Source organism: Ananas comosus, linkage group 3 (assembly GCF_001540865.1).
Source record: "Ananas comosus cultivar F153 linkage group 3, ASM154086v1, whole genome shotgun sequence".
Classification (NCBI taxonomy): domain Eukaryota; kingdom Viridiplantae; phylum Streptophyta; class Magnoliopsida; order Poales; family Bromeliaceae; genus Ananas; species Ananas comosus.
Genome location: NC_033623.1, coordinates 1,075,664 through 1,089,650, shown reverse-complemented (window position 1 = coordinate 1,089,650; position 13,987 = coordinate 1,075,664). Strand labels below are relative to the sequence as shown.

At 36.7% G+C, this 13,987-nt stretch overlaps 1 protein-coding gene across 8 annotated transcripts; it reads right to left on the bottom strand.

Moving 5' to 3' along the window:
- On the bottom strand, positions 1,637–13,867 carry LOC109707756 (protein ETHYLENE-INSENSITIVE 2-like). 8 transcript variants are annotated; one of them, XM_020229280.1, is made up of 9 exons: positions 13,641–13,867; positions 12,365–12,502; positions 11,875–12,093; positions 11,562–11,648; positions 11,366–11,476; positions 11,071–11,280; positions 10,273–10,455; positions 2,348–4,366; positions 1,637–2,076 (listed from the first exon to the last, which is right to left on the bottom strand). In XM_020229280.1, the coding sequence occupies exons 1-9, from the start codon at positions 13,803–13,805 to the stop codon at positions 1,801–1,803; spliced, it is 3,408 nt and encodes a 1,135-aa protein (XP_020084869.1). In that variant the 5' UTR covers positions 13,806–13,867; the 3' UTR covers positions 1,637–1,800. The 8 variants fall into 8 exon arrangements, with proteins under 8 accessions (XP_020084869.1, XP_020084868.1, XP_020084874.1 ...); XM_020229279.1 differs by having other exon boundaries at positions 10,273–10,458; positions 13,641–13,866; XM_020229285.1 differs by lacking the exon at positions 13,641–13,867 and adding an exon at positions 13,092–13,107 and having other exon boundaries at positions 10,273–10,458; positions 12,238–12,502.

Below are 13,987 nucleotides of genomic sequence, written 5' to 3'. Positions count from 1 at the left end.
GGGGCCCATAGAACTGCGGGCCCCCCAACTCGGCCCGGCCCCGGGCGCGGCCCAGCAAGTAGCAACCGAGGGCCAGGATCGCGATCAGGAGAAGGAACGGCAGGGATATCACCAGCACGAATCCCATGGATATATCCCCTTATTACTGCTCCACAGAGCAGGGAATAACTTTATCCCCAAAAATAATAAAAAGGGAATTAATTGCACAAATATTAAAGGGAATTAATAAGGAAAACAGAGAATTGAGTTGGGGTTTAAAACAGCGTACCTTTTTTTTTTTTATTTTATTCTCGAATAAGAAATATAGGATAACCTCGGAGAGCACCGAGAAAGAGAGAGAGAGAGAAAGAGAGAGAGAGAGTATTTTGGGATTTGTATTTTACTACTACTATTATTATTATTATTATATATTGACTTTAAAGAGTGGGTATATAAATGCTCTACATGATGTGTGCCGCGTGGCATCGTTTAGGTGGATTGAGCAACTATCATGACAAAATTTTTTAATTATAAAAAAATTTATTCAAAATTTTTATTAAAAAAACTTCAAATATCACCACTTTGTTTTCACGCTTTTTCACTTCAGTATTCTATAATTTAAAATATATCACTTTATAGTATCTTATGGTTTTGTTTTTTTTTTTTTTATTATCTTCTCTATTAATTTTTCCATTATATCAATCATAAAGGTAAAACCACACGGTACAAAAGAAAAATTCGGTAAACTATAGGATGCTAAGGTAAATATTCAATAAATTATAGGTGGGGTATCTGAAATTCTTTGTATATGATTTAATTGGGAGTTAACCAAGGTGCTGACAGAAAGGAAAAAAAAATGAATCATATGGTACTAAAGTGATACACTTTAAATTATATGGTACTAAAATGAAAAAGTATGAAACCACATGGATGGTATTTGAAGTTTACTAATTTTTATTTATAAAACTAAACTTGAATTGTGAATGATTTACTGTTGTTACCATATTTATATATTTTCTACGCCCGTCCTCCAAAAAAGTGTATAATAATAAATAGTGAAAATAATTTTAACATTTGAGCAAGTGGTGAATGATTTATCTCATTTAAAAAAAATGAATCATTCACCGCATAAGATTAGTTTTCTAAATAAATTTTTTAAAGAACTACTTTAATAATTATAATATTTTTTAAGCCTATTAATAAAAAAACTCTGCTCAGGTGGTCTTTTTAAGTCATGACGAGCAAAGAATAGATTGAATCAGATTTTTAATTTTATTCTTTTTTATATGTTAGATTACAAAAAAAGTTTGTGTTCTAAAACTTTATATATCTATATGCAATATATACGATTAAAATGATTGGGTAATTAATAACTTTAATTAAGAGAAAGGCTAAACTTTAAAGAATATAATTGCAAAATTTGAAAGTTTAGGCACCTATTTGCAAAAGAATTGTAGTAGGGGGGTTTAGAATAAGGATTTAAGTGCCGTGGCACAAGCTCGTGCCGGAAACTTGCCGGCACGGTACAGCATGGTGGATACGGCCTGTGCCTACGGGCACTTAAAACCTTAGTTTAGAGGTTACATTGTTTCAGTAAAACACGAATTTTTTTCGCTTGTAGTTGTTCATCGATCGACATCGAAGCAACCATCATGAATTAAAAGCAAAACCACCATGAAAGCACAACTCATTAATTGGCATTAATGAACAACCAGAGCAAGTCATGTTCCTCAATTTCAATCCATGATGAGAAACACCAAACTTTATTCTCAGTTACTCCAAACTATGGAGAATTATTTCGAGATTCGAAAAAAACAGCTTCTAATTTGCACCAGATGGCTTCTTGGAAAGCCGGCGCTTGTAGCGCTTGACGACCGACGCCACATTCTCCTTGCCCTTCGGGAATGCAACATCTCCTGCTGCAGTCCCAGCTCGGCCTCGACGGCCCGATATAGCACTTTCGACGTCCTTAAGCATTTGCAGAACAAAGTTTGCGCCAGTAGATTCAGTCCAACTTACATTCATTTCTGCGCGGTTGAGGCAATGGCACGGGGCGAGGAACATGCGAGGCTTTAAGAATGCGGGATCAAGTATGCCCTACATCCGACGTAAATAGTTAGTATGCAATGTTTACGTGCCTATTTAGTTAGACTTCTGAAATAACTTCTCTATTTCAGGAAGTAGCGAAACAGCGAACGGTCATAAGATAAGTAAAAGATCAGTAGTTTCAATTTGAACTTTGCTTCTGCTGCAGCAGCAACTTATTGGAACATTTTTGTTGAGAAAAAGCTGTTAGTGCTCCTTCAAAGAGCAAAATAGAACGCTACTCGAAATTTAAATGCATGCGGCGGTTCAATATTCGCTTTACCTGAAGCCGGTTAAGAACATAGGTGTACTTTCCCCAGAACTCAGGCCGGTTCTCCACGATAAGCAATTCCAATATACGGTGAATACACCATATTCCAAAGCTAACAACGAGGTGAGATTGCCAAACACATTTGTCGCCACAATTAGGAATTGACAACCAGAGATTCACGACTTCGTCCTCAGTGCCCTTCCAAGCCTTGTCCATTCCTGGTTGAAATCCCTCTGCCGCGGCCACTGAGTCTATTAGCTCCTCATCATAACCTCCTTTTTGAGCGAACAACCAATCAGAACCGTCCAAATTCAAAAGCTTGCCGAAGCAAACACGGAGAGAGAATAAAACCAAGCCTTCCGCTTCTCTAAACGGAAACGTAACCTTTGGAGTGAAAGCTCTTTTGAATTCGCCGGGCCTCTCTCCCTTTCTGGCTAAAATCGTCGTGCTGAATATTCCTTCCAACGGTTGAGTAGCCCAGAAAGGTTGCGAGTCCACTATCGGGCTGATTGGCTCAGACAAAAAGTTCTCATTTAGTTTTGATTCTAACGAGTAAAAACCTCCCGATTTTACGACGGGGATATTTTGATTCTTTGCTTGTTCATGTGCCAACTTATCCAGAGACAGAATCTTTTCTGACAATTCTTCTTCAGATTGGTCACCTCGTCCATTGAGAAAAGAAAGCCTGATTAACTTTTTCAGCTTGGCAACAGCAGGCGATGTAGGGATGTTCCTCGTATAGCCCAAGGGGACGTTAACTACAACCAAAGAAGAATCATTATAAGGCCCGGTAGATTCAGTAACAGAAGATTTGTCGATATTAGGAGTTCCAGAGTCTAAATTCTTCTGAGAAGCTTCTTTTCCTGCAGAGAGTACTTTTATATCCAATCCAAGTAGAAGATCTGCTCTTATGATCTTTGCTTTCTCTGTTAGATTCCCATGTAAATCAAAAATGTGCGCCCAGAATTCGTCAAGAATGGCCGCCAAGTTGCGTCGCCCAGAACGACTAAGTCCAGTTGCCGCTGTACTTTTGCTCTCAACAACACCAGAAATGTTACCTTTTATTCTCGCATTATTTGAAGATTGATTCACGCCGAAAGGTGAAATAATTGGAATGCTAAAAGGTTTGAAAATGTCTCTGGTGTCTTCAGCCTTCTTGTCACGCACAAACACTTCTAGTTCCTCATTCCTCTCGCTTGGGGCTTTGAATTCGTCACTTTGCCGAGCAATCTCATTAACAAAATCCCCAACAAAAGGCTCATCTCTCCATTCCTTAACATCAAATTCAGAACCAGTAACTGTATTAACTTGATCAAGATTAGACAGAAGAACTGGTCCACCAGATTCAATCTCCAGGGAATTCTCGGCCTTTCTTTGTTCTGCGAAAGCTTGATCATGATATAATGCATTCTTATTATCCACGAACTTCTCTTCGTTACTCTTGGGCAGATCAAATTGATCATTTTGCGTGGCCCACTTGAGAATCTGCATTTCTGGTCTAATTTTTGTTGATGCTAATGGTTCGAAGGCCAAATAAATTGTAAAGCCCAATGATGTCAAAGCGAGAAGAAGAACAGTAACATAGAGGAATCCCGACAGTTCAGAAAACCAGCAGCTATCTCCGAGCAACAATGCCACGATAAATATGATATTTGTTGCAACAATGACAAGTAATGCAAGCCAAAGGAGAATTTCTAAAAGCATTGAGCTTTTGAACACACCCATCAGAGATTTTGACGACGAAATACGCAAAAGAGGAAGAATTGATGGTGGCAGCAGAATAGCTACAATGACTTGAAAGAAAAGAAGCAAAGGGTAGATATTCGCTGAACCAATACTGCGTAGGAACAACAGAGCTGGAATGGTGGCTAGAGCTTTCACTATAAGGTGATGAATCGAAACAGGTAGGTCAATGCGAAATAAATTATGTAAAACCACTTGCTGACCAAGATTCCGATTTACAGATGTAACCAGACTAGAGATGAAGAAAACAACACCGAAAGTAGAACTTGCTGTCGGACTTGTAAAGATCTGCAAAAGTTGAAATTGTAAAAACATCAAACCATTTACTAGATAGTTAAGTTAATTATGCAATACTAATCTGATTTTCCAGCACAATTTTGGATTAGTTTGACTAAGAAAGTACTTAGAGGCCTAGAATAGAGGCCTAGAAGAATTTCTCACCGCATGAAGTAGGAGAATTTAAATTAGATGATTTTCTTAATTAATTTTATGCCCCATGTAGTTTATACTTTTTTGATTGTTAGTTTTCATTTCGCCGACTGGAAGATCAATAGAGCTACAAAAGATTGTGATATCTAGAAAATTGCAGGATTATGTCATCATCAATGTTTGGTAAAGGTCTTTAAGTTTCGCATACAAAGTTTCGAATGAAAACCTATACAAGAGGCTTGTGATAATCATATCAATACTATAAATATGTACTATGTCATGGTTAAGCAACAAACTGTTTAAGTTATCATCTGGCATTTGTATAACTACTCAATAGATGCTTTCAATTTTTCCCATCTATCTCAGTTACTTTTTTAATTTACTGCGCAAGATAACTTTGCAATCATTTACAAAGAGGGAAGCATTCAAGTATTTGGTTCAGTTTCAATTTTTAGTAAATAAGCTTCATCAAAATTTCAAGTTCAACATACGCAAAAATATTAAGACAAATGAAAAAAAAAATATAAAATCAGGTAACCTAGAAACATAGATTTCAGTATATCGATATATAGGAATAATATATTATGCTAATTTTATGTTAAGCTATCATCCATCAAGTACATACATTTACTTAGAGAAAGTGACAGGCTATATTCTCTTTTACCGACTGTATCAAGCACAGTTAACTAAGGGCTTGGTGGTTGGTACCCGAGATTTCAATTTTGAAGCCTAGTTGCTTCACATTTCTAGCTAAGTTAATTTCTAAAAAAATAATGAACGAAACGGGTAGCTTGCTACCTTCCTCTCAAAAGGACAAAAAAAAACACTATATTCTCTTTCCATTTTTTGTTCACTTCCAAAATACAAAGGCCTTGATTCCATGCATGGCATTATAATTAAAGACTTCAAGCAATTTATCATTATAAACAATTAGCATCTTTCTATATAAGGCGGAATACCCCTAAAACAGGGGTTTTAAGATCAGCCTTAGTCAGATCGATCAGCGCCAATTTTATACATCTAAACTTTTATGACATCTCATTGAACTTTCACATATACGTAAACAAGCTATTATGTAAGTTACCATACATCATGTTAGAAGCCAAGGTTCTATGGATATTTCTCATAACGCGCATTACTCCAGGTTCACGATCAATAAGCATTACCTCATAGTTGCAGAGATACAGAAATAATTATATATGAATTGTATTATTACTATGTAAGGAAAAATTATGTCTTTTGAGTTATTTTTGACCATTTCCATACTAAGATGCAAAACAGTTTTAATCTTTGTTTACGAAATCTTGGGAGATTCTATTTCAGGGCCTCAGTTTAAATAAACACTCTGGTGAGAAGAAACCTTACACACTGATGTGAATAGTGAGGATTTCTTATCTGATCTTAGTTCACTTCTCCTTTACATTCCATTGATTTCTTGCAAATAACTGAGGCTAAAACCCTTGATCCACACCATGGTCTACAAGACTTGCATCTACTTTTGGCCTTCTAACTTTTCAAAAAAAAACTTCTTGGACTCGTGACATCTGCTTGATCCATGAAGACAAAATATGTCGTAGCATGTGATCAGGCCACTAAACATCAAATGCCAAATCATTGTCTTTGATATTGACTTATCTCTGTTGTCGTCAAGAAACCGAGTTTCCTACAAGATTAGAGAAGTAACATAAAGTTCTATAGAACTTACCAAGGGTAAAAGATGTCACTTCGGTGGCAAATTGGAAATGCCACCAGAAGCCTGGCGTTGCTTACTACTAAACGGAAATCAAAGTGAAAAAGTCCTAGGCGGTAGACGAAAGATGGCACATTGAGGCTTCTGTAGATACCGGTGATAGAAAAGGAGATAGATATCCCTATAGATATAGTGGAAGGGATTTTCTGATGCACTGGATCAAATGATTCTCAATAGCGTCGCAAATGGTAAGATAGTAAAAGTTTCTAATAATGGTTTTCGTTGAATTCATAGCGACTCGGACGATTTATACTCAATGTACCCCATAAAGGCGACTAACCTCGCAATTATTACATGAGGGGAGCGTCATGACTGCGGGTGCTATTGGTTCCTAGAGAATATCTCCACAAATCAAATTTTCTTGTTAAAACTGCTCTTTACTATTACAAACACCGAAGGGCCAAGATTGTCCTACTTACAAGGACTGGGAATGACATGATCTATCGGCTAAATGGCGCTATCAGTCCATTATTCATATGGAAAGTTGTAGTCAACTGGATGTCGCAGACTGATTATACTCAACAACTTTCTAGTTTTATAGGTTTCAAACAAATAGTTCTAATTTAAGATTAGCAATCAATAACAACAATATTAATGTTGTGGACATAAGGCCTTGTTTGGATTGCAGAATAAATTATCTGATGATAACTTATTCGGTATGGAAAGTTTCTTGTGTGATTGGAAGGTAGGAATTTGATTTTTGATCCTGGAAAGGCCTTGGCATCCATGATTACGTAGGATAGCATATTTTGCCAACAAGGTGATTTATTTTATTCCGAAAAATGAACTTGAAGGCCGAATATGCTATTCCATTGTAAACAATTAATCTGACTCCTAACTTTCAATCACAATAGAAAATCCTCATGCTAAATAGGATATCACTAAGTAACTTATTCTACCATCCAAATAGGGCGTAAATAAGGACCTTTGTCCTGAGTTTGGGTGCATGAGAATTGATAGCTGTATATTTTGTGTAATTGGGGTTTTAAAGTAGGAGACTCTTCTATTAGAAGAAAAGGAAAAAAAACTTATCCCTAGTGATCTGAGAGAATCTAGATAAGGTTGGGTTTACACAAATGGTTTAGTCGGATGTCTAGGAAAATGGTTTAGTCGGATGTCTAGGAAAATTGTCTCCACTCGATAAAAAACGAAGCCTATTGACCCAAAATGACACCTACTACTTATGAAGGCCATATCTCCTTTATAGGGACTCTGATTGAGGCAATTCAAGACTTGTTTCATCCGACCAAGCTCTAAATATCCAAAAGGGCTGGTAGTTGAGCACCATTTCAGAAGTCGCTTAACCCTCAAATTCACCGTCAAAGTTTTTTTTTTCTTTTTTGCGTGAGATAAAAGTAGCATACTACCTGCTTCATTCAATAAGGTTAATGAACTTAGCAACAAACGTGAAGCAATATGGCCTCAGAGGAGGAGAAAAAACAAGCAAAAGGAGAAAATGAGAGAGAAAGAAGAAGCGGAAGAAACACAACCCACCCTCAGTTATAATACGAGACCTATGACTTGATTCGCTCAGGACCCTTCATTTCAAACATTGAAACCAGAACTCTAAAAGGTTCTATAATTCATTCAGGACCTGCTAGACCGACTTTTTACTTTGTTGGAAGATGGTATTGTTTCTCTCACTCCAAATAGCCTACCAAGATCCTGCTAGTTTAGTTAATTCCTGCTTCCTCCTATGGCCATCCCTAATCTCTTTGGTTGCCTCCCACAAGTCGCACACAAGTTAATTTTGGGTTCGCTTCTCATCATGCAATATCCTAAGGAGTATGGACTTGTTGTATCCACAGTCACCGAATAGGTGGTCGACAGTGTCCAGTTCTTCGTGACATAATGCGCAAGATTGTTCGCCCACCAAACCCTTTTTCACCAAGTTATCCGCCGTCAGAACTCTCTTCCTTAAGATCAACCATGTAAATATCTTCACCTTCATCAGAAATTTTAGTTTTCAGATCTAGAGAGTATTGGAATTCGTCACACCACCATCTATGAGCATGGCACAAAGTGATCACATCATGAAGGTTTGCGAGTTAGTCCATCTCTACTTTATAGCTTTCGGCCATTAGTCATTTAGAAGTTTGAGCCGTAGTTTCTGAAATGTTGCACTCATGAGTTCTCTAGCACCTCAGCTTCCTCACCACCACTAAGTTTATAATATTCCAATACCAACGATTCTGCGAAAAACAATCCCTAACCCTTATTTCTTTGCGTGAAACATGGGCGTATATGTCCAGATAGCTTGCGAGTAACAAGGTCACATCACGCCATCTATCGGACCATATTCAACCGAGTTCCTATCACCGAGTGAATAGGATACCTCACTTGAAGATTTCTTTGCAGCCTAGTACGTTTTTCCGCCAAAGGGAGAAAGGTCTGAAGGTTGACCCTTCCCTAAGCGGCTTTCTCCTTTTTTTACTGTCATTTGCTGTAATAACTTTTTATCTAGAAAAACTGCAGAAAACCAATAGTCAAAATTAATGTTTTCCTCTCGCTGAAGTTAGACATAACATGAAAAACTCAATTTCCATAGAAGGAAAGTATAGATCATAAAATTTTGAGTTAGGATAGAGATTAGAACACCCGCTGGGGATTTTATCCTTATTTAGCAACCTTCCCCTACACGTAGGGCACTTTATAATCGTTCTAAAATAGAAACTGAAGAGCAAGGTTTCCTAGCCAACATCATTTTCTTTGTTTTTCTTCCCACTATGTTCTCTCCTGCTTCCAAGCATCTCCTTGGAGAATTCTTCAGATCACCTAAAGAGGTAGGTCAGAAGTTAAAAAGATGTATAATCCCAACAACTGTATCAGAGCCGGATTAATTTGTTAGCTCTGAGGAAGAAGCATCTATGGCTGCTGGACTACAACTGACTGATCAACTATTTTTGCAAATTAGATGACTAGTCTTGCCTGATCTACAGTAGCCAGAAATATATTAGACGGCTGAATATTTATTGTCCACTAATACCAATCATAATCTTTCTTCCAAGTCATCATGCCGTCATGCCATCATGCCATATTTAAAGATAAATGACAATGAAAACCCTGGACATAGAAACGAAGCTGGAGAAATCTCCTTTCATGATGAGATTGGTTCTCTCTGCTTTGACATGGGGATATTGCAGGTATATAGTATCTACAAATCGTGTCGGCTTACAACACATATAAGATATTGAAGAATTATGCTACAAACTTACATCCTTCATTTTCGATCATCAAGAGAAAATGTCCTTGCGGAAGCCCTGCAATCCTTCCATGCCTACTTGTGTGCCACAAAATCAGCTATGGCCATTGGAGGCATGCATTTCAACGAAGAACACATGTGACAGATCTTCTTGAAATGGTAAGACCAAAAAAGAAGTTCAGTTTTTGTGGTATCATCAACTATGTGCTGACAATGAGGATCCACAAAGCCTTTATGTAATTGAAAGAGAAAGGTAGCTTGCTACCTGCTTTGTTCATTTACAAAAAAAATGAATTTAGCTATAAATATGATGCAAGTAGGCTTCGAATGACCTCGGGTACCAACCATCAAGCCTTCAGCCGACTATGCTGGTAAGGATCCACAAAGCTATAAGCAGCAATCGACACATTCACTTTTTGTCAAAGAACTTATTTTTGACACATAAACAACCTAAAGTCATGGAAATGTGGGATGTTATGTAAAAACAACTTATAATATATCATTATCTTAGAAGTGTAACGAATTTTGCATTAATTTATTGTAATTACAACATGTTATGTAATCATCTTCAATATGAGTACTTGGACACTCAGATGCCAATCAAAAGATTAAGGTGTAAAGGCAGGTAATGATGTACGATATCAATAATTATGCAACATGCCGTGCACTTGGACAAAATCTAGTGATCAACCAAGTTCTGAACGGTTGGTATTATCCATGTAAAAACAATACATGCTGAATTCGAGTAATACAAATTTGACTGTTGACTGAGAAAATCAGAAAATAACAGAGCATGTGTAAGTAATACATAACCTGATCCATCAACATAAATGCTTCTTGAAAAGTAGGCATAAAATGGCCAGTGTTACCAAATGCAGCTGCTGCTGAGCGCATCAACATGTAGTTGACCGAGAAAATTATAGAAAAATTAGGTATTATGGTGAAAAGTTTCTTATGAACATCTTTGCCGGTACAAAAATTTGTCGATCTGCTTTGCTGCTGTTTAAGAAGAAGCAATAAAAAAAGAGAAATTGTCACGTCTCAGAATTAACTGAAGACGCTGCTGAAAGAATTAAAATGGAACTTGGGCTATTTGGGTAATCATAGATAGTTCATCAAAGATAAAAAGATAATTAGCTAATTAATTAATGATCTTCTTTGAATTGAAGCATAGCTATCTGGCGAAAGAGAGAAACACTTTCAGATAAAAGCTAAATAATGCCAAGTGAAATCAATTGAATATAATGAATTAAATGTTCACAATTCAAATACCATGTGCACCATATTTGTATTAAGAGAGGATGTATAAGATGGAAATAACTGAAATCGATGAATCATTTGACAGGAATGATAGAATTTATGAAGCCAACCAATAGGCTTATACACAAATCTTGCGATGTGTTAGAATAGAGTGGTTGATTATCCCCATAAACATCGTAAGTATTTAAAGGTTATCTTTTAAAAAAAGATGAAATAATGTTGAGGTGGTGATAGAAGCAACATTATCTTCACAATCATGCATGTATTCATTATAATAGTTCCAACCAAATAAAGAGGGGAATGACCACAAAGCTCATGCAAACGATATGAGTAGAACTTAGTACAATTTACCTGCAATATAGCAGAGTAAATGAAAAAATAGTGAGGCATAATATTTGAGCCAAGAAGAGCAGTCACTGAACAAATAGTTTCCATATTCAATCCTGAATGCTTAGCATAAGTGACAGGTGAAACATCTAATTGGTTGACAAGCATCCCGCGAAGATAAAAGAGCAATGTGAAACCTGATATAGTAATATATATCGACTCTTTGAAAGAACCCTACAAATCATACGTAAAGGTCACCATGAAAAATCAAATAATAAAGCACCACATGATATTTGGAAACTAAATGAGATATGCTTACCAGGAGGGTCCAAGTAAAAGGACTTAGAAGAGGAAGAATAGCAGATAAAAGGACACAATCGAATTGGCTCAGCCCATATAATCGTTGAAATCCATGCGCAACGGTTAAAAACTAGCATTTTATATCATAGACATAAGTATTTGAACAACAATATGAAAAGTTGGATTTGATCAATCACATGAGCATAAAAGAGTACCGTTATCAGATCTGAAACAATCATGGATAGCTCAGCTACACCACCGAGAATTACACATGTCAACCTGCTGTACTCCTCGCTGCAAATCTTTTGCCGAAAAAGATAATGGGTAGTTCATAATTTACAGAGAAATTTAAGAAGATGAATTCAGCAAATGTCAGTAAGTAAGAACGCAAAATTAAATCTCAATTTTAACTACATGAAAAATTCTAATAAAAAAAATTAAGCATTAAACATGGTGAACAATGAAAGAACCAATTCATTAGAACTCACCATAGAAGGAAGAAAAATGAGAGAAAAAAAAAAAGGGTACCTCACCAAGATTCCTTCCTGTGACCATGACAATACGACTAGCAAGGTACTGGAAAATAATAGAAGTGAAATTGATAAACACTGATAATATCATGAGATGTGTTCCGAGCATAGCACCGGCCTCGATAGCTGCTACCCATTTACCAAGGTCAAGATATTCCAATGATAAGAATAGTTCTGCTTGGAAAATGGTGAAAACTTGCAGTTTCACACCTGACATCTGGAAAAGATCATGTATCAGCCATTTTAAGAGGAAATCAAAAAGGTAACTTTTTCCTTTGTACGATATGTAATACCTCGGATACAAACTTTCAAGTAGTCACAAAGCACTTTATCTAGCAGGATTTGAAGTCAGGAACTATACTCGCATAATAGTGATATTTCTGGAGGCGAAATGAACCAGTATCCAACAAATCTTCCACTTTCGGCCAACAGGTCTTGCAATTTAAGCTAACAGCAGAATGTAAGGACTCGTATCCAGCTTTTAATACCTCACTTTTGAAAAGTTTGAAACTTGCCAATTCTCCACCGGATGCTTTTCTTCGCACGAAAATCCAATTGCCAAGGGAAATTTGAGATCTGAAAGCCAAGGTGTTGATTTCACATACATGCAGATCCCCAATTAATGCCTGAATCATTACATTGCAAATATATAATTGAATTATCATAGAGATAACAATGATGTACGAAAAAGTTTACAGTAAAATTATATCTCAGTTGAATAAGAAAAATCCAGATATATACTACAACAAAGCATAATGCAGAGTTTCAATTAGCTATCACAGTCAAGTTCATACAAAAGTTCTACACAGATAAATAAAGATTACAGATCTTACACTCATTTTTGGATACAAAGCACTTGCAATATTAACAGAAGGCGTCCGCCGAATTTTGGAATCAGACATAATGTAATGAAAATTACTATAAAAAGTAAGCAGCCATAAATAATGCATCAAAAGTTCAATATTGAACAGGTCACAGAACCAGAACCCTTAAACCATCTAATGAAACAAATGTTACCGAAAACATCAATCTGGCATGAAAAGGTTCGAGAATAGCCATTATTAAGACTAATTCTGAATCATTTTCTACTGAATATATAATATGATATCAGAGTCAGTTCTAAGTCCCCTCTGTTTTAGAAAGTCCTAATTTAATCCCCACTTTGCCATTTTATGGCATGTCATCTCTCTATTATTTTGTTGTCTCCTTCGTTACCTTTCCGGACAGTGCGGGTGGGATGGTTCACCTGATATCTACCATGCACCAGAGTAGGGCGTTAAGGGCTAATCCCGAGCCATTAATGCCCCTACTGACGTGCTAGGCGTTACCTTTTCAGGCTCTTTAGGAGGTATATACGAAATGATTCATCTGATATCTACCGTGCACCGAAGTAGGACGTTAAGGGCTAATCCCCAGCCATTAATGCCCCTACTGACGTGCTACACGTTACCTTTTCATGCTTTTCAGGCGGTGTGCATGAAATGATTCATCTGATATCTACCATGTACCGGAGTAGAGTGTTAAGAGCTACTCTCGAGTCATTTCCGACTAGATTGATCTTTTCTAAGTACTACTGACACAGAATATAATGGATTATCAACATTGGGAATCGCACCCACAACCTCTTCAAATGAAAATGACTTTTCAGTATACTGGCTCTGATACCATATTACCTACCAAATTGACCGCATACGCAACACGCAAAATTGCAAAAGAAATTGGAAAAATGGATGGATACACTCTCTTTTGCCATGATTTTATTACCTCAGAAACGCCATTTCGCTTATTTCTCAACGTAGGTTTGCGCGTGCTAAGAAGAGGAGGAGACGCGCGAGGGATTGAGAGGGGAGCGAGAGCGTTTTCAAAGAAGAACCCCATTTTTTTTTTTTTTTTTACTCTCCTTTTTTTGTTAGTGTATAACACACTCATTTAAGGCTTTCCCGTTCTACTTCTCATTGCTGTTTTTGATTTAGAGATTGTGGAGAGAGAGAGAGAGAGAGAGAGAGAGAGAGAGGTTTTTACTTTTTTGTATTTTATCATCTTAAAATATTTTATTTTATGAATTATAAAAATATATATATTTTTGTCCACGTGGATGCCACGCTAAACAA

Bases quoted from the DNA above. Each gene is read 5' to 3' on its own strand.
- LOC109707756 (XM_020229279.1), bottom strand. From the start codon at position 13,805: ATGAGTGTGTTATACACTAACAAAAAAAGGAGAGTAAAAAAAAAAAAA. The intron at 11,281-11,365 runs GTAAGCATATCT...TATGATTTGTAG, and splicing joins CTTTTACTTGGACCCTCCTG to GGTTCTTTCAAAGAGTCGAT. The intron at 4,367-10,272 runs GTTATGTATTAC...CAACTTTTGCAG, and splicing joins CATTTATGTTGATGGATCAG to ATCTTTACAAGTCCGACAGC.